General features: G+C 42.0%; 1 protein-coding gene and 2 long non-coding RNA genes across 3 annotated transcripts in view; 1 reads left to right on the top strand and 2 right to left on the bottom strand.

Annotated features, from left to right (window-relative positions):
- Positions 1-1,293: 1,293 nt before the first annotated feature.
- LOC137861292 (uncharacterized) lies at positions 1,294-2,150 on the bottom strand. Its single transcript, XR_011099525.1, has 2 exons — positions 2,021-2,150; positions 1,294-1,907 (listed from the first exon to the last, which is right to left on the bottom strand). It is a non-coding gene; the product is annotated as an uncharacterized lncRNA (long non-coding RNA).
- A 352-nt stretch (positions 2,151-2,502) lies between these two features.
- LOC137861289 (uncharacterized) overlaps positions 2,503-24,472 on the top strand; it is a 33,684-nt gene continuing 11,714 nt past the window's right edge. Inside the window, exon 1 of the long non-coding RNA XR_011099518.1 lies at positions 2,503-2,715. This is a non-coding gene — a long non-coding RNA (uncharacterized lncRNA). The remainder of the gene's footprint in view (positions 2,716-24,472) is intronic.
- SPATA16 (spermatogenesis associated 16) overlaps positions 8,259-24,472 on the bottom strand; it is a 78,698-nt gene continuing 62,484 nt past the window's right edge. The window contains exons 10-11 of the mRNA XM_068692489.1: positions 20,761-20,844; positions 8,259-9,546 (exon numbers count right to left, since the gene is read on the bottom strand). Coding sequence (XP_068548590.1) covers positions 9,424-9,546; positions 20,761-20,844 — 207 coding nt within the window. The 3' untranslated portion in view covers positions 8,259-9,423. The remainder of the gene's footprint in view (positions 9,547-20,760; positions 20,845-24,472) is intronic.

Raw genomic sequence — 24,472 nt, forward strand, 5'->3', positions numbered from 1 at the left:
ACTCTACCCTCTTGCATTTTGGACATGTCCTTACCTTAACATGTTATGTCAAGCCTCAGCTTCAGATTGAGGTGACTTAAAAATATATCTATAAAATCTTTTGTTAGGACTAAGAAAATAATGGCAGTGTAGTCTCACTGCCATTAAATGAGGTAATTTAAAACAAAGTATTCATTAGCTTTATCTCCTGCTTTTTGTATTCATTAGCTCTATCTACTGCTTTTTGACTGCACTCCAAGGTGATGCCACTCCAAGGTGATACAGCAGTTAATTGAAGGCATGTTTGCTCCCAAATTTGTGAGTGTAGCTACCACTGTGGATCTCAGGTTTGTGCTGAAAGCCCTTAATTGCTTTTTGGGTATAGGCTGTTAAGAGGACCAGCAGTTTTTCAGTGAGACAGATGTGAAAACAGATTTTTGTTTAAAAATAACAAGGTAATAATTCATATGCTTGTTGATTTGATCACTTTTCTCTCATATTCTCAATCTGATTACCTAGAGCAGTGTAACAAGTCCTTTGAATACAATAGGGGAAGAAAAAGGAATTATCTGGTCAAATGTAGCAAGGGATGGTCATGCTGACAGTATTAGATGTTTGCTAGCAGAGGGGGAACTACTAGTGAGTGAATACCTCTACGCATAGGATAACAAACCTCATCAGTATCTGCTGTAGTCATAGTTAGTGGGGTTCCACGGAGGTCTGTTCAGTGCTTCTGATGACAAAGTGGATAGCAAAGTGGAGCGTGTGCTTATTAGCTTCACAGCTGTCACAGAGCAGCAAGAACCTTTGGGTTCGAAACAGAACAGGATGTGGAGTTGGAAGTGAGCTTTCTGTGTTACGGGAGCATTCCAGAGTCAGAAAAAAAGCTGTTGAGTGGGTGTTGTTAGGGGGGATGTCTCGCTGTTCAGAGCGATTCATCCAAACTCACAAAGCGAATACAGCTTTGTAGCAGTGGGCTTGCTCTCTTCCCCTCTTGGCATGTGTATCTCGAAGTTCTGGGTAGTGGTGCTTCCAGAAGAAAAGACACTATACAAATATGCACATTACCATGGAGTTCATGCTTTTTGACATTTTGAGAAAATCATGGATTGTGTTGTCAACCTACCCTTGTTACAAGCTGGAACATGGAATATGGCTCAAAAGTTGTTTATACTTTGTAAACCACATTTAACGTTTAAGAAGCCTGTATTGGTATTGGGTGGTAGTTTGGAGGGAGCATGTAGACTAGAGCTTGTACTCAGGCAGGGTGATATATAAGGAAGAAACAGTGTTTGCTTGCTTAAAACACTTAAAAATGAAACAAAAAGAAACCACTGGGATGCTAAGAAGGCAGCAATTGGCCATGAGCCTGCAGGAAGCCTGGAACACTGGCAGAAACCAAACTCTTCTGTTGATATCTGAATCATGGGGACTTCTTAGCTTAGCCTGGGCTTGTGCAAATCCAGCCTTTCACAAATCTATACCTATAATTTATAAAATCACTGGAAGCTATTAAAGCATTTATGGACTAAGATAATTAATCTTTTACAGGTTTTTGTTCAAAGAGAAAAGGTAGAGAAATTACAGCTGCTTGAGAGCACCTGTTTGTGAATGTGTTGTAGATTCAACGGGATGGCTTGACCTGTATTTTGCAGAAAAATAGTTGCTGCTTCAAAAATAGGAACTGAAAACTCCTCTGTGAGATGGATGTTTACAACCTCTGAAAGCCAGCCATCAGAGACAAAACAGGGGCTAGCTAGAACGTACTTTAAAAACACAAAAGCTGTTGAGAGCTTAAAATGTTGGCTGAATGCTCCGTGCAGCTGACATTGGAAGGGTGGTGGCAAACTGATGCCATGTTCTTTGCCTTGGGACTGGTTTTGAAGCGCCGAGCCAGAAACCTGCTCTCTCCCATCAGTATACGAAAGCTGAAATGGAAATGAGAACACCATGAAAACAAACTAATTAAACGTCTAGTGAAATAGATTTAACACTGTCAGACGTTAGGCAAACAAAAGTCATTTTTAGATAAGAACATTACCACTATTTAGGGCTGAATTTTCAGCTGGCACAGACTATTCTATGAGAGTCTCTATACAAATGCAACCATGCATTTGTATGCCCAATTTAGGCAGTCAGAAGTGCAATTACCGCTCTACCTGCAAATTGTAATTAGTTTAAGTTGTCTTGGTGCTTTTATCAGCTGTTTCATATCATGACTCTAATTTTGGAGACTATAGTGGGACTGTAGTGGGAGCTACTCTCTGATGTTGAAAGAAAAAAATAATTACAAAAAGATGTGAAGCATCCTTTGTTTTTACTCTATTTTTACTCTATATAGGGATAGCATATTTGGGAAATTAAGCAGTTAAAGTTCTGATATTAATATAAATATCAGTAGAAAGAGAAGAACCTTTATACCTCTCATTTGCCCCTCTCCCTCAGGCATCTCAATTTCTTGGAGGGCCAGAGAAGAAGGAGGTGGCTTTTGGCCTAATGATTTGGCCTAACGAGAATTGGAGAGCCCAGCTTTGCTGCTCAGCTCACAGCATCCCCTTATTAGGGGAGAATTAAGCCTTGAGCCCATCAAAGCCCAGAAGCAGGCTCAGTTCAGCTGCACAAGCAAAGGCAGCTCATGTTTTTCTTGTACCTGTGAAGATCAGATCAAGGATGACTTGCATCTCCCTTCCAGCACCACCTTCCCATTCCAGAGATCGAGGAAAGCACAACAGCCTAGTAAGCATGCCATCAATCTATTTATGGATTCTTTGGGATCGACTAGAGTATAAATTGTATTACCTGAGCTCTTGAATATTTTGTTTCACGTACAGTTTAAATGGTAATGTTTGTTTGTCGGTGTTTGGAGATACTGACTACCTCTCAGCACTGATGCACTCATAAATATTCAACTTCTGTCTTTACCCAAACAGTCAGTAATTTATTGGCTATCTCGGATTGTAAGCTCCTACATGCTTTCTGCTGCTCTATAACAGCAAAGATGATATTTCAGTGGTTCCTCCAGTGTTTCAGCCTGAAGGGAATGTAAATATAAGCATAACGGATTTTGGAAATGTGTCTTTTTCCCCGTGTTTCAATGGCTCGTGCATTAGAGTTGGTATGGCTGGCAAATCAGCACTGATTGCTAATTAAAAAGCTGAATATATTAAGGAGTTTCACACATCCATTTCTTTCTCAGATTGAAACCCTAGCTGTATGAGCAAGTGCTAGTGAAGCTCTAATGGATACAGTCTAATTACTTGCCATTTCTGCTTTGACTTAACAGTTCATGAATTACAGTAACTCTGACTGACAGATCATTGCTGATTACTAATTAAATGGCAGAATTCAGTTCCTTGCACCTCCAGCATTCACCCCCATAAAAAGTGGCACCGTATCCTAACAAAAAAAGCTTTCTCTCTCCTCGTTTGTTGATATGTGGAAGCTGATGGTCTCATCCCTCTGGAAAACAAAGATTCTCAGGGCACATTTAACAATAGTGGTGGATAAATATATTTCAAAAATAAAGTTACTGCTGTGTTGCTTATAAAAGAGGCTTTGGAGAGAAACTGTTGAAGGCAGTATAACAACTCAGCATGTTTCCTGGCACTCTCATTCTCTTATGGATCGCCTCAGCCCTCATTTAGTGAGCACAAAGAACAATAAGCTTTTTAGCCCTTTATCTGCAGAAGGGGACAATTCATTCGCTGCCATAGGTGCTCACTAGGTCACCCAGACACTAGAATGAACGTGGGAATGGATTGTCTGTCTTTTCCTTTCTCCTCATTTGTCTTTTCTATTCAACAAACCCTGAATTTAATCTGGTTCTTGACAGTATTACTACTCTCCTAATCAGTGATATGTTTTAACTTGTGATAGCAAACTGTAAAAATGAGCTGTTGGGGTTGGTAATTCTCGGGATGTTTTCCTTCCAGTCCCGAACAGCAGTGGGTAGAGTTATGGACAGCCAGATAACTATTTAACTCTGCTGTAACTTTTCTCACTAAACGCTGAAATACTTAGTTCTACTCCAGATGTTAAAGCAAGAATAAGGGCTCATTAAGGATGCTACAGAGCTTTTCAAACACATTAAAAAAAATACTGCAGACTGACAAACTTTTTCTTTGTGCTGATTTCAGTCACTGATATTACTCCAAAAACGCAAAAATCTTTTTATTCTAAGAAGAACCACTGTACCTCTAATATCTTACTTTGTAAGCATGTCCCGAAGTGTGGGAATATTTCTATACATGGTTTGTAAATGTCCTTCAAAAATAATGCTCAAGAGCAATGGTAAAAAGAAATGGTGTGTTGCTCGAGACCCTATATATCAAAAAGCACAGTATAAAAATTCTTGGCATATAGGTGATAATAATGGTCCCTCTGGACTTAAAAGGTATTACAGAGAGAAACCGCAGAAGTTGCTTCTACAATTTAAAGCTTTATCTTTTCTTTGTTACTAATTCTTCCTGTCTGAGTATCACCATTCACCTTAAGCAAAATAGATTATTATTATCTCACAGTAATAATATAAAAAAGCTTTGTATTATTGAAGTCAGTACCAGTAATAAATGGAAAATCTAGAGTTCTAATGGGTGGCAGTAAGGTCCCCTCCTCTTTGCCCCTCATCCCCTATCTAAAGTAAGCATTTAACATAACTGCTATTAATAGCAACAAAAAGCGATGCATTTAAACAAAGACAGGAAATGGGTCTGAAAAACAAACGATCCCAGGTCATCACAGCTGAGCCAGCAGAGTAACTTTTAGGAAAACTTTACCAGCAAAGAAGACTGTGTGAAATCTTGAAATCAGCTCTTCTGACTGCAAGACTTGTGCGGTTGTTTTCTGATGCTTGCCCGTGGTTTGTGGTTTGTGACAGTGTGATCTTTCAAAACAACAGGAAGATTTTTACAAAGATGTACGGAAACCCTAGGGAAATGGGGCAGCTGCTTTCACCAGGCAGTTCCGAAACTTCACCGAGACCTGCTGTGCCTCATTTTCTCCCTGTGCCTGAGAAATGGGAGATCTGCCTGCCCTGGAAGTCTCGGTGAATACAGGGATAAAGCCTTGTGCAGCCCCCGGGATGGGAAAATTCCAGCGTTTCCTCTCTTTGACTAGGAAATGCCTGGAATGACTCACTGTAGTTAGTGTAGCAAGTGTGACCTTTTTAAAGAAGACTGCCTTATGGAGCTGTTTTGCCTCTACTTTCTCCAATTTTCTTTTACTCCAGAATGACCAGCTTCAAAGAGAAAGTTCACTGCTCTAATTGAATATTCTCCATATTGAGAGGGGTAAAAATAAACATTCTTCTCAGTTTATTCACGCATAAACTAGAGTCATCCAAGTGTGACATCTGAAAGGAACTACATGATTATAATCTGAAATGAGAACAAAGTTCATCTTGTGCGGTTTCTTATTTTCTTTCATTGCAGATTTTAAAAGAGGAAAGAGATCTCAGAATCTTAATACCCATTAAAGCTGAAGGAAGCCAGGGCTCCGCGCTCCAGCGTTAACCTTTTTAGTATTCTGCCGGCTAATTGTCTGTCCGTTCTACCTTTTCCTCCCAGGTTAATGGGGTGGTTAACAGGGGAGGACAGGAGTGGTTGGCCAATCACACTACAAAGCAAACTGAAAAGGTCAAAGCGATGCGCTGTATTATTCATGGGCTATGCCTTGCCGGGGTATCTCGGATCTCATGTCTTCTCGTGATGAATTGCAACAAGAACAAGAAACAGCCCAACGTGAAATTGGCTCTGGTGACAATGATCGTAGTTCAAATGGAGAAATGTAAAACTGCGGCCTGCTGTTGTTCTGTCCGCTGAGATTAAAGATGTGTGATCACATCTAGCCCCTGAATAAGCAACTGGTTACGTTTGTATGACGGCTTGGTTGGGTTGTAAGTATAATACTCTGCGTGTGTATGTATACATATGTGTGTGTATATATATACACAAATCCTTCTAATTTTAGCCATAGGCTGTGTCTTGGAAGTAGTGTGTGGTGCCTGATGTCCCTCCCCTCTGTATTGCTAAACTACTGATAAATGTACGGAGTACTTAATATTAGACTTCTATTTAAATTGTGCTTGGTTTAAAATTATTAATATGCTAATTCCTAGAGGGGACACTTGGACTAGACTCTCTAAGGTGGTCCTTGCTCTCAGGGTTTGCAAACTGTGAAGTCAAATTTCAAGGGAATTCTGAAGCAAGTGTTCTTCTGTCCTTTGCTTTGGTGTGAAATGGGGGTGGAGGTTGATACGTGCAGAGGCAGGAGCGTGGCTGAGGTGCTCAGAGTTATTTTCTGAGCGGTGTCCTCCCCTACAGAGTGAGAGTAGCACCACGGACTGCTACTGAAGGCCTAGGAGTGGGTTCCATTCAGGTATCTTCTAGTTTAGTCCTCACCACTGGATGTCGTGAGTGCACCTTGTCTTCTTCCCCTGGTGATGTTCAGTTTATTTCTTTAGCTGTACACCCATTCTCTTCAGACCGCAACCTTGTATTTTTCAAGCGTTTTTACCGTACCCCTTTGAGAGAAGAGACTTTATAAACAGTGAAAGTGAGAAATGTTTATTAAGACCAAACTCTGCACCTTCTGTGAGTCATAATCAGTGTAGGAGCCAAGCAGTAAAAAGGTACCTAACACCTGAAGGAGCTCACTCTGCTTGTGCTCGTTGTCCCTTCCAGGCCTTGGTACAGAAATTCTGGCATTTACAAGGAAGCAGTGATCACAACAGCAAGCAAAAGAGTTATGAGGCAGTCTTGGGGAGAGGGTATTTTTACTTTTTTTTTTTTTTTTTTTTTCCCTGTCTTTAAATTGGTATAGTGCTCTTTGCTTTTCATTGAGTGGTTTCAACTGACAGAAGTTGCTTGGGGCCAGTGAACCTGGCTGTCAACAGATAAATCATTTTTGTGACCAAAAAAAATTGATGTGGCGGAGGAAAACAAATGCCCACCATTCATTTGGAAACTAGTCTTTGAAACAGAAGTGACCTGAAAGTGGAACTCTTGGGTACTGGTCTCAGTTGTGTCCTTGTGTGCAAGACTGAAAAGGAGGGTGAGGAATGAAGTCCAGCTGGTGCTAGCTCCTGATGAGAGGAGCCATGGCGTGCATCGTCACCTTACAGCAATCCCCAGCTATGAGGCCAGGGAATCATTATAATACAGTCTGCAATTTCTTCAAAAGACAAGATTATATTATTATATTATTATTATTATTATTATTATATTGTTTAGGGGAGCCTAGTGAGTCACATGCATTGGAGACTATGCCGCATGCAGCAAGCACCAGACCCACCCACACACCCCTCTCCTTCTCACGCCATCCAGCCAAAGTGAAGTACATTCATGGGGTGAAGCTGCCTCTCAGAAAGCCTTGAGTAAAACACCGGCATGCAGATCTGGGCCTGGGAATCTATGCAATACAGATGGGTATTTTTGGAAAACAGCAACCCCTTTCCCTGTGGCAGAGGCTCCTTTCATATTTCCTTTGTGGTGTTTCACAGATGACTTCTTCTGACAACTGCCTCAGTCTGTGGCTTTCTGGAGCTAAAGGGCGCTGTAGCCAGATGTTGGCCCAGATGTTTCAGACACCTAACAGATTGATTTGGGCAACAGCTTCTCTCTCTCAGTGAGGAATTGATCTGTAGCGTAAGTTTTTCTGCCCTACCTGAATGTCAGATACCTGAAAGTGAATTGGCACATCTTGTCTCGGGTCTGGGGTTCTCACAAAGCCCTGCAATGAGCCTGGTACGCTGTGCTTAGTGCACCAAGTTTGACTTTTTCATGTTGCACAGCCTGTTTTCTCACCGGCAGTGTTGTTTTTTCCCCCCAAAGTTCACCTCTTTTCATTGCACTTTTTTTTACCTGGAACGATGAAAAAGAGTCTACGTGATTTTGCATAAAATATTGCAGAATTGTAAACTAGTTTACATCAAATTAAGAGTATTTGCTTAAGAGCCTCATGATTTACCAAACTGTGTGTTGACTGTGACTTGATGATCCATGGGGAGCAGTCTTTCTGATTTAGTATGTGTCTGCTCATCAAAGATGGATGATTGCCACTATGTGTCATAAAACTTCATCTGACAAAACCAACTCCATTGCAAAATAATGCTGTCTCCAAAGGGCAATAATTCTTCGTTTCTATGTCCCACATGTCTGAGCTTGAGCTGGCTCAGATTTTCTCAGAAAGATTTCTTTATACATACTCTGTTAACGATGAACAAACGACTATCAAAGCTTTTGCTGGTTCTCTCTTAGTTTTAAAAAAAAAATCTTTTATGAGAGCCTAGGAAGATGGTTGGTAGCCGCTAAAAATCTGCAGGATTTAGACTCCTATCTGTGATAAATAGATAACGGGAATTATGTGGCTAAATACCTTTGAAGTCCTAGATTTTCAATTAAATCTTAATGCTCGACAGGATTTTTTCTTTCTATCATTTTGTTTTAAAGTTACTTTTGAATGAGAAATTATACGGAACCGAATCCTATTTTTATAGGTTGGGGTTATTTTCTTACAAAGTAAATGCAGTGAAGGAAAAGGGACAGACTGCACGCATCAGTTAAGGACGCCTAGCAAACATCATCCGGTAAGGTGATCTCTATTGAAAATTAGGTCTTTTAAAATGAAATAAAAACTGTGATTCTGTGAAATTAAAAATTATTGTCTAATGGAGGAAAACTTACCCGTAGGGCACAGACCAGAGCAAAGGGCTCCAGGTTCTTAACCCAGAGCAACGCTGGCCTCTGTTTTTTGCTTTCCCTTTTGTTGTGTCATGTTTCTTGCACTTATCCTTGTTTCAGCTATAAAGAGCAGGCTCCCACCTGTCACCTTTTGCTATATCAATATCTGTAGTGTAGCATTAATGTGGGAGGAAGATAATGTGAGGCCAAATTCCTTTTAGCTAAGGACTGGGAGGAGATGCATGTCCTCGGCACTTTTTGTGTGACAACCAAGCCAGGAGGGTTTTACAGGGTGTGGCTACAAAATATCCTCAGGTCAGAAAATCCATATAAGCCCCTTTGGCCTGATGTGCACCGCTCTGTAAAATCAAGTCACGGGCTGCAGAGGTGTGGGCAGGTAGCTGGGCTGTAGCCCCAGGCAGTTTTCTGCAGCTAAGTGTATGTAAGTGTGGGTGTAAACCATTAGAAGCCCTCCCCGGCTTTTTCCTCATGGATGTAGAGAGAAAAATGCACCGCTGGGTGTTACTGTTTAAATAAACAAGACAATTTAAAATAAGCCTTGCGTGGACGTTTATTCCAGCCAGTTAAGGCTAATGAAGTGCAGGAGTGTCTTGCTAAAGATACCCCATAGCGAGGGGAAGGCTCATTAAGTGGAAAGGTGGCTTTTGCTGACCTATCTATCAAATATCTACAGTGTTAATTTTCTCGTTGGCTGTGTGGCCATGTCTTTAGGGCTGGTGAGGGACAGCTTTGTATTTCCTAGGCTCTAATGTTGCTGCGTATTTTGAAGCCTCTTCATTTTCATTTTCTCCCTCCTAGCTGCTCTCAGCCTTTTGTTCTTTAAGTAACTGTCTTCTACTTGGTATAAGAAGTCTTCAATTATTCCGATCTGCAATTACAAGGAAGTGTTAGAATCATGTCCCTGTTCCTGCATAAAAACATTAGAAACTTTGGCAATTAGTTTATTTCAGAACTAATTCTCATTAGAAAGAAAACCATGTGAAGGCACCTCTCGTACAATTGGCTGGAGTAACGGTACATGATTTAATAAAATTTTTGTCCCTTTCTGTTTGGCCTTATGCACGCACAGATTCAGTTCTGTGAATTTGGATTCAATTACTTTACTGCTGTGGAAGAGACTTCTTTCATTGAAATCTGTGCATTGAAAACAGAAATTTATCACAACTCTGTCTTTAAATGGCATTGAAAAACAGCCACTTTAAAAGGAAGGGATGATGAGGAAATTAATCTCGGGCAAGTCTTTCTTGATAAGGAAAGAGAACAGAAGCTTCTGGCATTTATATGCCAAAAATCAGCACATGGAGAAAAATGAGTATTCTGCATTGCTATGGCATGAACCATTTTTCTATTAAATCAAAATGAAGTTCTGAATAAATATGTTTTCCCATGAAATATAATTCACTAGAGAATGTAGTAAAAGAACAGATGACCTGTGTCCCCCACAAATAAAAACATAATTATTCTAATAAAGAGTACATTCAGATAGATATACTTTGCAAGGCTGATTTCAGAACTGAAAATAAATGTTCATAACCAAAACCAGATATTAATAGTACTGTGTACAGGTATTCTGTGAACAACAGGCATTCATAATTTCATGGCTATCTCCCCCCATGCCTTGCCTGTATTCATAACTTATGTCAATACTTGTGATGTGCAGTGTTTCTGCATGGTGAGGATGGGAACCATCTCCCTTCGCACTGAGTCATACTCAGGACCTAGACCCTATATAACGTGAGGATCTAAAGAATCAATCTTCCAATTGCATCTTAAGCTGCAATCTTTTTAAAAAAAAAAAAAAAAAAGTCCTAATCTATCATCCTGACACTCATTCAGTGGAGCATTGCTTCTTTAGTCACAGCACTGAGCAGCTGACTGTGAATTAATCTGAGCGTGGCTCACCAGTGCATTTATTTGTATATTTTGCTGTTATTTATTTGTATATTGAGCTGTTAGGAGAGTGCCCTAAGCCCTGAGCTTGGAGCCGTGCGTGTTGGAGAGGGGCGTGCGTGTGATGGAGACGCCACCAGGCAAGCACCAGAGCTTGTGGGCAATTACTTCTGCTCCTCTGGGGTGCCGAGGGCACAGGAGCTCAGCCTCCTGCTCCCCACGAGCTTGCACAGGAGCAGTTTTACCCCGTGCTGGTGACCCCAGTGGGCTTTGCTCCTCTGCTGCCAGGAGGGCTGCAGCAACAGGTGCCCGTGGAGGTTAGGGTTGGCTCTGGTGTGACGTGCTCACAATATGAACATGCACGGGATTAGGGAAAGGAATCGTTATGCTAGCCTCATTTTTAAGAAGCTGAAATAAAAGCTTAGGAAATCATTGATCTGCCAAAAGCAGGCAGGAAGTCTGAGAAAGACTAATCACTTGGTGCCAAGCTCCAGTCCAGGGGCTCAGCCATATTAAAAACAACAAGCAAGCCCCCAAGGCTGTTCTGCAACAGACCAAATTAAAATGTCTCTGTGACTTCTGTGATTATAAGGAATCTGTTAGATTTCTGGGAGTAGAGCTCGTGTTTGGGCGAGCACAAAGGGTGTGAAGAGGCAGGGAAATGGATCCCAGGCAAGTGGGGAGGGGAAGGGGCGAGGGAGGTCCAGGAAGTGATCAAAAGCCCCAGGAGCTCCTTTAGGACCATCCAGCGGTGGCCAAGCTGCTGGTGATGCCACCAGAGAGCCCGGGGTGGGATGGTGTTCCCACCAGAGCTTGGCTGCTGCTGTGTGCTTTTCATATTTATAGAATACCTGTCAACTCCAGCCCCCAAAATAAGTTCTAATATGGCATATCAGGGGTGGAAATAATAGTTGCTTACATAATTGCAATGCTACTGACACAGCTGATGAGCTGATGATGTTATTTGCACAGCAGTGATGACATTCAAACCCTCGCTGACTTACAATTACACTGTATGCGCTGAGCCCTGGCATGATTTAAATTACCATACAAACACAATGAAAATACAGTCTCTTGACAAGATAAAGGGGGGAGGGGGGGGTAGCTTAAAAATGTCTTTTTGGTGGCTGCAGTGTTCAGTAGTGCTTATTCATGGCTTTTTAGCTTGCACATTTCATTTTAAGAAAGTAAATTGGAAGCATTATGTTCTGCCTTTTTGCCTTGATTTAAAACCTCCCCATGCCCGCTCTTCTGCTGTTTGACTGTGGTGAGCCACCTTCAGGGCTCTCGTAGGGAAATGCAAATTTTAAAAATCAATAGCTTCATCTTTTTTCTTTTTTTTTTTTTTTTTCTTTTTCTTTCCAATAAGTGCTTAAAAAGGAATCTGTGTGGATGGGAGTGTGCAGAAGGACATATGTCACAGCCAGCCCAAACGTGACTAGTGTAGGGAAGTGGGTTTTGGAGAAGTCTCACGATTCACTCCTCAGCTGACCTCAGACTGTTGCTGAGCCCTGTTGCTGAGCCCCCAGGGCTGTGTAGCCAAACTTTGCAGCCACTACACAGGCTGAAGTGCCATTATGTATTCTAAAGCACCACTAAATCCCACCACGGGAAGAGCCCTGCAGGACTTGATTCACAGTGCTGGTGTTGCCAGCGATGCACGCGAGGACTCACCCTGCACAGGGATCAATGCCAGGTCAGCCCTTCGCCCTTCTGTAGGTGGGTTTTGCTCTATGTGAATTATCACTTCTTGGGCTTTTTCTCAGTGTAAGTTCTCGAGTGCCTGGTGACCTGAGTACTTATGGAGACAGTTTGGGCTTCAATGTATTTTAATCCTCCGCTGCTAAGGCATCTTATTTTCAATATATCCCAAGTATTTGCTCCCCCAGGTTCTCCCAGCAGTGCAGTGGCAGCATTTCTACCTTGGTTAAATATCTACAGACCCGGCCCAGCTAAAGGCTGCCCAATGCATCGCTGCCCCTCAGTACAAGTCGCTTCTGTTTTTCCCTCATTTCTGGCTGCTCCTGTCCCTATTGGGACAGGAAAAAAAAAGCCCCACTGGGCTTTTCTCTCTCTGGTCTGGCCCCTCTGATCAGCTGGAAGGAGCAGGGGAAAAGGAGGTGGATAGGATAGAGAGCAAACTGAAAGAGGTGAGAGGCAATGCAATGGGGTCAGCCTGAGGGATGAACAAAGGAGGGTCTCCTCAGGTGAGGCAGTGTGTGGTTTCCCTTTGGCTTGGGATCTGATCCAGACCTATGGCAGTTCTTGAAAGTGACTTTACATAGGTCCACACAAAGGCAGGGAACAAGACAGGCCTTGTTTGCAGCATACAGAAACACTTCTGATCTTGCCCTTCTGTAGGTGTTGTCCAGTGATGGATAAAGGGGAGCGAGCTGGCAGTCCTGCTCTCGGATGCTGTCCTGATTCCCTCACGGCACGGAGGATGTACAAGCAGCACCTGCTGCTGCAGCTGGGCTGCAACCATCATAAGATTTCAGCGTAAAGGACCTCTGGAGGTCGTTAAGACCAACCTCCTCTGCAGAGCAGGACTTCATGGGGTTTCCCCTCTTTTTCTGAAGCCCCTACTGCTTTTCTGCTAGCGTCCAATCAGTCACTTCTGGCTTTGTCCAGATGCATCTGGTTTTGCCCTGAAAAACGCACAAGGCCAGTATATTCTTTGCTCTTCCTATGCACTCCCTGGGATAAGACATCCCACATATGGTTCCTAATTACGTGATATGCACCAGCTACGAAGAGAGGCCACAGAGACACTATCCATCATGCAGGGTGTTTTTGTCCAAGTCCTGATGGGCCACAGATGTCACGAAACTTGTCAACCTTTGCTGCAAGGGGGCTGTTCCAAGGAACAGATGCCCATGGTCGATGGCTTGCTGATGGTCCAGCAGAAGCTTCATGGCTTGTCCAAAACTGGGGGAGATATTCTCATCACAAACTAGCTTGTGTTTTTTAAAAATACTGGCAAGAATCTGAATATAAATACAAAAATATCAGCAATAGAAGAGTTTTCACCAGAAGAGTTCACAACAGCACAAATGAAAGAGCCGGGACAAACTCCCGAGGACAAACTCACGTAGGAAAACAACTCTTTAAAAAAAATGTAGATAGAAATGCAGCAAGCAGACATAAAACTGTACAAGTCTGTGTTACATGGATCCAAGTGTATGCAGCCTCTATGCTGCCTAAACATCCAAACTACTTAAATCCTGATACAGACTGGGGGAGTCAGTGTGAAAGAGGAAAGAGGTGCTTTTGAAAATGTATGCGGGAGCCATAAATAACAGGCAACAGCAAAAAGGCTTTGGGGGCATAACAGAACCTATACCTATTACTTGGGAGCTCTTAGTAATTAATAGAAGGCAAATGAGCTGCCTTTAAACACGAAGTACCTCTCCGTGTTTTCCTTTGTACCCCTGCACTTGCTGAAGCACTCGGGCTGAAGGAAGGAACCAAAGGAATGGTATGGAAAGAGCCTGGAGGGTGAGCAGGGATGGCTGTACGGGGTGTGGAGGAAACGCTGAGAACATGCCACAACTGTGATTTTACAGCTTGTGTGTTAAGTGAAGCATTTTTGAGCTGCTGTGGTTGGTTTTGGAAGGGAGCTGGGTTTGCATATAGCACATCATCTCCTGAATGGCCATGGGCAGGCCTGAGTCATTTCCCTGTTTGTCTGGCGATGTAACCCACTGACCGCACAACTCTCGCCTTGGACCTGCTTTTGGAAACGTTCATAGCTTTAGATGCTAGTGCCAAAGATAAATGTGCTGCCCCTCACGCTCCATTTCTGCAGTTTCACAAGCCGTGTGTTTGCACTGCCTTTCTTTAAAGAACGCAGTCTGACAGCGCTGTCCACATTTTCACCCTGAAGGACAGAGTTTAGTGAAACACTGAAAAATTAACAGGGTCTTAACACGTTAGCAAAGCTCCAAAGCTAAAAGCAGACGGAAGAAGGAGTATTTGCTGATGGGAAACTGAATAAAAAACCTGTTGATGCTGGTAATGAATTACATTTATTAAGCACCTTACAACAGAGATGGTCCTTCGGTACTTTACAAGCTCTCCTGAATCACTGTCCAGCTCAGTGTTTACTGCGAGCTGTCCTGTTGACTCGTGCTATCTTTCACAGCAGTAACAATACCTGGCAGCAGGTGTTTATAGGGCTGGAGACCTTTCCTAGCACAGGGCAGCAGGTAAGCTGACTGCTCATGTATAAGTGACAGCATGATTAGCAAGGGCTGGGGAAATATCTGTCGAAATCCTTATGCAGGCACCGTTAATGTCCAGAATCGCCTGTGATTTAACTGCCAGGCAACGACAACCAGCTACATTATTCTGATGTCTGAGACATTTACTGCTCAATTGCCATATTTACTGGTATTCAAAATTATCCCATTGACTTATCTCACCCTATGGCTTGGCGGAATAGACCAGAGCTTTTCTTGTAACAAAACACTCCTTCCCACTTGCATTACCAGTTCTTTTTTTGTCGCTGTGATGACCTACCAATTATGGGTATAAGTGTCATATGATATTAGACCAACTGATTTGGCTGGAAAAAACAGACCCTCCTTCCCTCCTCCCTTTTCACAATGGTTCTGTGCATTTGTGTAATGCCCAGCTGTGTCATGGCCCTGGGGAGAGAGCAAACCAGGAGCCAGTTTCCTTCTGGTAGTGGCCAGCCATTCCCTGGCTGCTTCAGGACTAGCCAAGCTGAAGCACGCCGAGACAATTTGGGAAGCCTGCTGGATCTGAGAACAAGCTGCGTTCCCAGTGGCTGTGGCATGGGCTTGGGTTACTGCACAGGACCCTACAAAGTCACACAGAACCAATAACTGCTGCAGCAGCCAGCGCAGTGCTATTCAGCAACACGTCCACTTTCCATCAACAAAATATGAATCTCCCTCCTTACTCCTGTGGCTGCCGAATGCCTGGCGAGTCCACGGCCCTTTTCCATGGCTTGGTTTTCAATTAAGAGATAATGTCAGTGGAAGAGCACAGGTCATCAGACAGCGTTCCCCTGCTGCTGCAAAAGGCAGAGCTGTAGTAAGCAGAGGTCAACTACTGAGAATCTGTGTGCCAGGCTAAAGGATTATATAATACGTTAGGCTAATTTTACTTCATTTTATATTCACATATATTAGTGCAGTTTTTGTTATATACTTATCCTTATGTAAGTTACATCTGTTCTTTTATTCACTCATCCATGTTTGCTCTGTTTTCAGATTTATGAAACAGGCATTCCACTGAGCTCAGCAAATGATGGGCATAATAACTTATCTAAATTGCAAAGTATGTGATGCCCTTGAGGTAAACTCAGATGTAAAGGTTTTATGAAGTGTCTCACATGTAGAAGTGTAGGGAAGTGTTTATTTGCCAACTCCTGTCTATCCTTTGGCTGTTCAAATGATGTTAAGAAAATCCTATGAAACCACTATGAAAGCCTAGGGGCTAAATGGAGGAGAGCAGTAGAACTGCATTATTATCTTCACAGAGCCAATATGGCACTTGCTACCTTATTGGGCTCTCCTCTCTTTGGATGTCAAAAGTTTATGGTTGATGGGCTCTAAAGTATCTCTTTATTTAATGAAATGCCTCTCACTATAACAATATTAATGAATTTATTGTTATGAGACAGGAAAACAATCCCCCTTATTTCTTTTCTTCTGTTACAAAACTACAGAGAACTGAGGGCTCTGTAGAGGAAAGGAGGCTGCTTCCTACCCCTTTAGGTATCTCAGATACCATAAACCCTTCCACCTGACCATAATGGCTATAACATCCTAGAATGGCCATGCAGAGACATGATTCCTTGAGTTATTTAGGGCCAAGCTTGATCATTACTTCCAACATTCATGCTCACAGCAGATTTTACTTAAATCTGTAACTCTGTCAGGAAAGCAGCTAGCAAACAGTGACCAGACCTGGCTATTACAGTGCCTCATTTCCTTAAAACTCAGTGGCTGCAGTACTCTTGTGGGATCCAGCTGAATTATCAGGGTATTTCCCCTCCGTCTCTCTTGGAGATCTGTTCACTGCTGCTGAGCCTTGTGCATTGGAAGTCATTGCTCAAACTGCTGGCCTGGCAGCCTCATTAGATTAATAAATTCGAATGTTATAGAACTAAGAAGAGAATCCACACTTTAAAATCCAGTAAGAACGATTATTTTTCTGCCTCTGTTCACTGGTGAAGACTTAAGCCCCTTTATAAGATAGGCTGTGATGCTTTTCCCCATAGTGTTTCCCACTGGCTACTTTATGAGGACTTTGCATTCACAAGGCTGGCTTCAGAGAAGTCCCTTCTCATAAAATGCTGATGGTGTGATATTTCAGTACCTTCAAGATTCAACCTATACATGTGGACAGAGAGAGTAATTAAAAAAAAATAATCTAAGCCTAGTATGATGCCTTGCTGTAAGCCCAGCAATCTGGGCACCAGCAAGCTCAGTTTGGGAATTTTTAGGAATACATTTGTTCCTGAAGAAGACTGGGACTCCTTCCCTCTCTTACGTGCTTGATGGGTGTTACCCCCAGGTGTCTGGGTTTCCCCAAATTGCTGATACCCAGGAACATCGTGGCTTCCAGCCCTAGCCTGGCAGGCAGAGGGCACTCACTGCAGTGAGTGTCATGATGTGTATTTGAGAATATCCAACTACCTGGACACATGGAAGGGTCTAAACTACTTGGTGAGTCTCTGTGAGCTGGGGAGTGGGGACACGGCCAGGCAGGGCACGGTGAGCTGCCACCCCACCAGCTCCATCCCATGGACTTGCTGCTGGCTGGTGGAGGGGCAATGGCCCCATGTACCACTGTGCAGTGATACCAGCTCAGCTCAGTTTTATCCAGGGAGCTGGATGTCAAAGTGTAAAATCACAGAGAACAGGTATGAAAGGGATTTGGAGAGGCTGGCCCAGCCCATGTTTCCTTTCCATTCTACAAGGATATCTAAAATGTGGTTAAGCCTCTGCAGGGGGATGTGTCCTAATCTCCCACAGTAATGTAGGCTGTCCTGGGTCAGGTCTCCTTGTGGCTGCAGAGACCATAGCCTGCTGTTACTGAGAAAGGCATCTCCTGAGCTGTGATGTTCCCTTTTCTCCAGCTAATCACTGAGTCATTTTTCTTTTCGTTGTATTTAAAGCTTCTGAAAATAATTAGCCCGTTTGAAAAATTGGTTCACTTAAAAACATAAATTTGTCAGAGAATTGGGTGAGCAGTGCAATGCCCAAAACACTTGAAGCTACACATACATTACTACTTTGTCACTGCTGTAAATTCAAAATTGCCCAGATTAATTTCAAACTAATTTGATAAACCCTCCACTGTGACAAAAGGAAAAGTGTTTGGTTGTCAGGCTTTGTGCCCTGGTACGTCAGATTTCAGCCTGAATGAATTTTTTATGGCTGACTCTGGAATATAAAACTCTGAAAACAGTGGTTTGTAACGGCAGTTCTGACAGACCCTTTAACCGTTTGGAAAATAGGCACAGCTATAATTCTGCTGCATTAGAGAAAAATTTTGAGTGCTTTCATTAGGTGCAACAGCTGTTTCTATAGCAAGAGCCAAACTACACTGGTGGTAGCATAGCTGTCAGCTTCTCAGAGTTTTGCATTTATAGCTGATTGTATAAACTCCTTTATGTTCTTTTTCACTTTCCAATATATGTAAATTAATTCAATAGCAAAATTACAAATAACTACCCTGTAACTAGATCTATGTGAAGGTTCTTAGCAGGCTGCTACAATCAGCGACATGAGATGAGCGAATCGAGAACCACTGAACTTTTCAAAATGGTTCTTGCACAAGTAAGTGACAGGCAGTAATCCATGCCACATCGGTTTTCTGTCACCAGATTTAATCCTCTGTAGTAATCTGTTAGGGTCCTTTAACCTGATGTAACTTTCTAAATTAGAGCTGATTTAAGTGAAACATAAAAAAAAAAAACAAAAAAAAAACATCAAGAAGCCAAACTCCCTGAGTACTTTCCTGCTTCTTCTACTAAGTAAGAAAATTTCTCTAGGAACATGCTGAATATGCTGGAATTAAATTTTGGAAAAAAGTAAAGTAGAAAAGAACTATTTGATGATGCTCTCCAGTTCTTTGTTCTGAAATAATATAGAAAAATATTTTTGTATTATGAAACAAACAGTGAGTTCTGCTTGGAACAAGATGCCCCAAATCAGATACAGTTATTCAAGCTGTCAAAAATGAAACGCAAAAATTATTTTCAGAATGCAAACAAATTTTGAAGCACCACATTTTAAAATGCAGAGAGCAGATTTTCAGGCATTGAGTAAATTTTATTCCTAAATATAGAATTATGCACAGCTTTGTGTGGCGTAATTTGGGATGCCAGTCCATTTTTAAATGTTAGCTTGATTTCAGTTAGGATTATACTGAAAGTTAAAGTATCCAGAGAAATATAAAAGATTTACGTGTATATGTACAAATACATCACACATACAAAAAAGATGTTTTACTAAAATTACAATGAAATATTAGCTGGTGTCTGTTGAAATATATGGAAATCTTTTCAGCACCATCAACAGACTTTTAATGAACCTTTAATAAATATTCTGATATTGGTATATGTAGTCTAACTTCCAGCCACAATCCTTTCTCTATGGTTGTTCAGAGTGGTGAAAATCTGGCTGGCTATTTCAAACACCTAACTGTGAATTAAAATCCCAACTTTTGAAAAAAAAGAATTAGAAAACTTTGTATCTAATACTTAAGTCTGTTGTCTGAGAATGAGAAAGATAACTGTCAAAGAAGCAGAGGGAATAAGTTATTTGTCAATATATTATTCACTCTTTGCATTCATGTTTTTATCAATGTTTATTATAGCAGGAAGTATGTATGCAACTGATAAATGTAGGTAATTTTATATTGCATGTATTTGTGTTGCAAAAGCTTCTCACACAATCTGCAGGCAGGTGTGAGAGATTTAGAGAATATCCTGGTGTGATGGAAAAGCAATGTGAATATTTAATATCTGCTTTACCTCATGAACAGTCAAAAGAGATGCAACTTGTTCTATAATTTTGGGCATTTAAGTTCTGGTTACTTTATCCAACTATTCTGTACTTTGAAAACTTTTTTTATGAGCCACCCATGTGACAGCTCAAGGAGGCACACCTGGTCCAGCTTACTCTCAGAGGTGATGCCTTCTGAAACTTTAATCCTAATAACTCGTAAATCCTGGCTCTGAACATCTCTGTACCCTCTGCTCCTGTCACTTGTTTCAGACACCCCTGTCCCATTTGCTTATCCTATTCACATGGATGCAGTGCAGGCAGCTTAGGTTCTTGGTATTTTCCCTGAGATTTGACTGTAAACCCTAAGTATCACAGTGGAACAATGTCAAGTCCTGTCAGTGCCAAAGTGCTCTGTCAAGTCTTGTCAGTGCCCTGTTGTCCGGACGTGGTACAGAGTGAGCGTGCATCTGCCCCGGGCCCTACAGAGATTCGGTGTCAGAGTGATGCTGTGACCTGTTAGCAAAATCCTCCCTTCCTAGTGATGCATTGCTGTCCTGCTCTCAGAAGGGGCGGAATGTCAATAGTGTTGAATGCCCAGAGTGAATTGCTTTGTTTTGAAAGGCTCTGTGCAAATGTAAGATTCTCCCATTACATCCCGGCCTGACCTATTATTCACTACATCGGGTCAAATTCCTCTGCACAGAGAGCCAACAACAGGCTCCCTGCATTTCACAAATCCTACAGAATTACATTGACCGGTTGCTGGGCAGAGACTCCAGAGAAGCATTTACATGTCTGTTACATCTCACATCACCAAAGCCTCATTTGAGCTCCACTGAGGGACTTCATTTGTTGGGATGAGTTTTATTCCCTAACAACTCACCCCAACAATTAGCACAGTACCCATATGACAAAGATGGAAGAGAAGCAAAATTATCAGCCAAAAATAAGCTATGCAGATTTCTTTTTCATTAGATAACCACAAGAGGCTATTAACATGGACAAAGATCAGCCATAGGGGCTAAAGCAAGAAATGAATATGTATTTGTGGTTAGTGTCTGAGTGCTAAGAGAGTTCAAGGCCCGCAGACAGCTTTCAAGCAGCACCTACTTTCTTTTCTACCTTTTGAGCAGCTCTGGCTCAGGTGGACATATACTCCCCAAGGAACAATATGCTCTTCTGCCCCTTCTGCAGGTTTTTACCTTCTCAATTTTATTCCACACACGTTCTTTATCACTCCTTCTTCCTTCAAGGGTGTCCATGGCATCTGCCATTAACGACTGCAGCTGCGGCACCAAGATAAAAATTATCAGTGTGGAATTCACACAGAAATAACTTCTCTAAATACACAGATTAAAACCTAATTAAAAAATCATTTGTACGCTGATGATTTTATTACTCATCTTTCACACAATGAGCACCGCCACCTCATCTTTGCTTCAGCCATTACACTGTATTATTGTGGATATAAAATACTTAACAATGGGAAAAAATCCAGTGGAAAATTTGTATTTAAGCCTATACGTTTCTGTGCAGGAAATGTTTATACTTGGTTAAGGAAGACTCAGGTTGTAAAGAACAGAGGTTCCATATTTCATTCTTTAGCTGTCTGGGATATTCTGTGTCGTACATGACTGCTTTTTAGTATTTCTCCCAAGGCTAATGTATCATAATTTAGGGCAGCATGTAAAACTGCACAAGAGGACAACACTAAAGCTGAGATGCTTTTACTGTAGCTGGGAGTATCTAGCTCATTTTCCCTTCTTTTACTATCCTTTTTCTTTGGCAGACCCTTCCTCCTCCCCATCATTCAGCATAACAGACCATAAAAGCAAGGCTGACAATTTCTAGTGTAAACTATAAAAGGAAGCTGTAGGAAAATACTTGCTAATCTGTGCTTAGTGTTAGAGGGAAGGCTAAAATTCAGGTTTGTTGCGGTATTGCCTCACCCTGTACCTTCTCTATGCACTCGAAAAACGTTTTGGTCACTCCTTATTCAGTAACACAGGGTTGTTAACAACATGGTTTGGATTCAGTGTTATCCTCCCATGGGCAGCCAGCACCAGCATTTAGGAAGAAACTGGGAGAAACCTGTCTGTAATACCTGGGGTAGTGCACTGCTCTGTAAGTTTTATTCCAAAATGTTTTGTTGTTTAAAGGGAGCAACCAATGCAAGAAATAGCTTTTGGTGCCTCTTCCCAAATTTGTTGCACATTACCAGACTAGATGGACTGGATAATAATAATAAAGTGTAAGCATTCATACAGAAATTGTCTCCTTTCTGCATCTAGATTGGCAGCAGTCTAACATGAGTACAAGAGGTGATAAAATTTAAAATGTCAATGTTTAGGCTTATCTGAGCAAGATATAAATATGCTGTCTTGAGATTCAGGGAACAGACTTGTATTTCCTCAACTTTACCTTCACATTCAGGTTTTTGATGTTAAAATTCCCTGTCTTTGTCCCAACATGGGATAAAGGTATCTTCTGAATCTTACTTAGGGTCAGTTCCAGCTAATGTTGTGCTTGTGCAACCATTAAGTTGAACGTTATTGGCCAAAACATTTTATGAAACTTTTTTTTTCGGAAGTCATGCATCAGTATTCATGAAAAACAAAACTGCAAATTTCTGCCTCTGACTCTAATGTGAAAAGAGTCAAGAAGCTGTCAGAAATTTTCCATCAGAATACTTTTATGACAGATAATCTCCTTCTATGAATCCAGAATAGACACAGCCCAGAGATTAAGGGTATTAAGGGCAGAAAGGGTAAAGCACAAAGTCTGCGTCAGAGCAGGCGGAGGGGAACAGGACAGGGAAGGAAGGGATTTCTCGGTGGCTGTTCTTGGAGCAATTCCTCCTGAATTGGTTGAAAAGGGGTCACCGGGGTAGGGACTGGGATGTGGGTCTGCCACCCCCAAACCCATCTAGGCTGGAGACTTCACTGCTTTGGACAAGGAGTTAAGCCAGGAAACCTGGCTCATTATGAAAAGGGCCCTGTGCCTGCTTTGGGTTTAGTTTTCATCACCCAAAGTTTTTTACTGGCTCTGATGGCAAAAAAAAAAGGTGAATGCGATAGGAGTGGACAGTTGGCAAACCAGAGTAATTCTCCCAAAGCTGATCTTTGATCTTTTTTTTGGAAAATCCCCTCCTTCAAGGAAATTTTTATTTTTATTTTAATATCTTGTCCTTATTTGATTTAAAACTGAAATAGATTTTTTTTTGACAAATATTCATCTTGATTAATCATGTACAAATATGGTGACAGTGAAATCATAAAGCTTGGACATGTTTTGTTTCAACAACTGAACTGTTCAAGCTAACTGAGATCTTTATTCTCCCAGGGTCTATGAATAAATACTAATCTAAAAAGGCCTCAGCTGAAATTCTCTGTGCTATAGATTAGGACTTTATTTATTTAGTTACAGGAAGACATTTACAGAGAAGAGTTTATAACTGAAATGCCTTTGGGATCCTTGCAGTATCAGTGCAAATTGCACTGTTATAAATTCAACATGTTTTAAACTTTATGCAACTCATACAGTATGCGATAATAAACATTTGGCATCTTTAGCATTCTCCAACAACACAATTTAACTGCCTTCCTAGGTCATAAAGCCTTATCTCACCTTTCCAATGTAAAGTTAGAATGACCTCAGAGGAATTACTTTAAATTTTTATTAGCACAAGTGAGATTAGAATTTGGCCAGACGAGTCTTCTTCATGAAAAAAATACCTTTAAAACTATTTAGATACCTCCTAGAAAGACAGCTGAGGAGCGAGAAACAGATGAAGGGGTGCGGGTGCTGCCTGTGGCCACAGGCAGTTGCAGGCTGCCAGGGCCCACCAGTATAGCCCAGTCCTACCAGTGCTTCCTCCTGCCCACAGCCCAGTGGAGGGAGAAGAACGGTGCCCAGGAGCAACAGGGGATTTTCGATCTTTTGCTCACTGTGGGATGGTTCAGATGAGCAGGCCCAGCGGTGGGCAGCAATGTCCTGAGCTCGGTGCAGTCCCTCATGGCACCAGGAAGGGCAAGGGCCATTAATTACTCCCCAGTGAAGCCAATCTGCACATTTTGTGCTTGCAGATGTGTTTCTTAACAGTGCGATGCCTGAAGTTCCCTAAAATATTCCAGCTACATGGTGTCTGAGCCTCCATTTGCATACACAGACCAAAGATATAGTTTACAAGAGGATGACAAGACAAAGGGAAAAAAAATGAATGCTGAATTAATGCATTTTAATGCTCCGGACAGAATAGCTGGTAGACATTTTCTGCCTTTTTCTTTTAAAAGACATTTTTACCTTGGGCTCAGTAAACAAAGCGTGTGCTTTGCTGAAAGATTTCGAGCCTCTCACTGAAATCCTCCAGGAGGCACCCTCACTCTGCCCAGTCCTGCCCCGACAGGCCGAGGACCTTTGCCTCGGCTGGCCTGCAGCCTTCCTCAGAAAGGTTTCCAGGGAGGTCAGGCTCGTGATTACTACATGACAAGATACAGGCAGCAGTGTAATAGCTTGCATCTAGCTGGTGATGTACTGAAAATATTGCACCCTGGAGAAAACCTATAACTGAAATATGTACCAATAACTCCAGACCCTTTAGTCAGCCTTGAAATGTGGGCCCGCTGAAGTTTAATACTGGCAAACTTGCATCAAAAGGAGAATATCTCCTTGTAACACAGTCTCTTTGCCATGTGGCTTTCCTTTCTCTGGAGCCCAGACCTCACGGCCTAGCAGGCCCTTGCAGCAGCTGCAGGCCGCTGCTCGCCATCCCCAGAGCTCTGCAGGGCCACAGACATATATGTCTAGGGGCTGGCTTTGGGAAAACTGAGAGCCTTTAGAGGACCAAAGTCAGCTCATCAAAACCTGGCTGCATTTACATGTGGGCACTGCGGGAAGGATTTTTTTTTGTTGTTG

This window comes from Anas acuta, chromosome 9, assembly GCF_963932015.1.
Source record: "Anas acuta chromosome 9, bAnaAcu1.1, whole genome shotgun sequence".
NCBI classification, from domain to species: domain Eukaryota; kingdom Metazoa; phylum Chordata; class Aves; order Anseriformes; family Anatidae; genus Anas; species Anas acuta.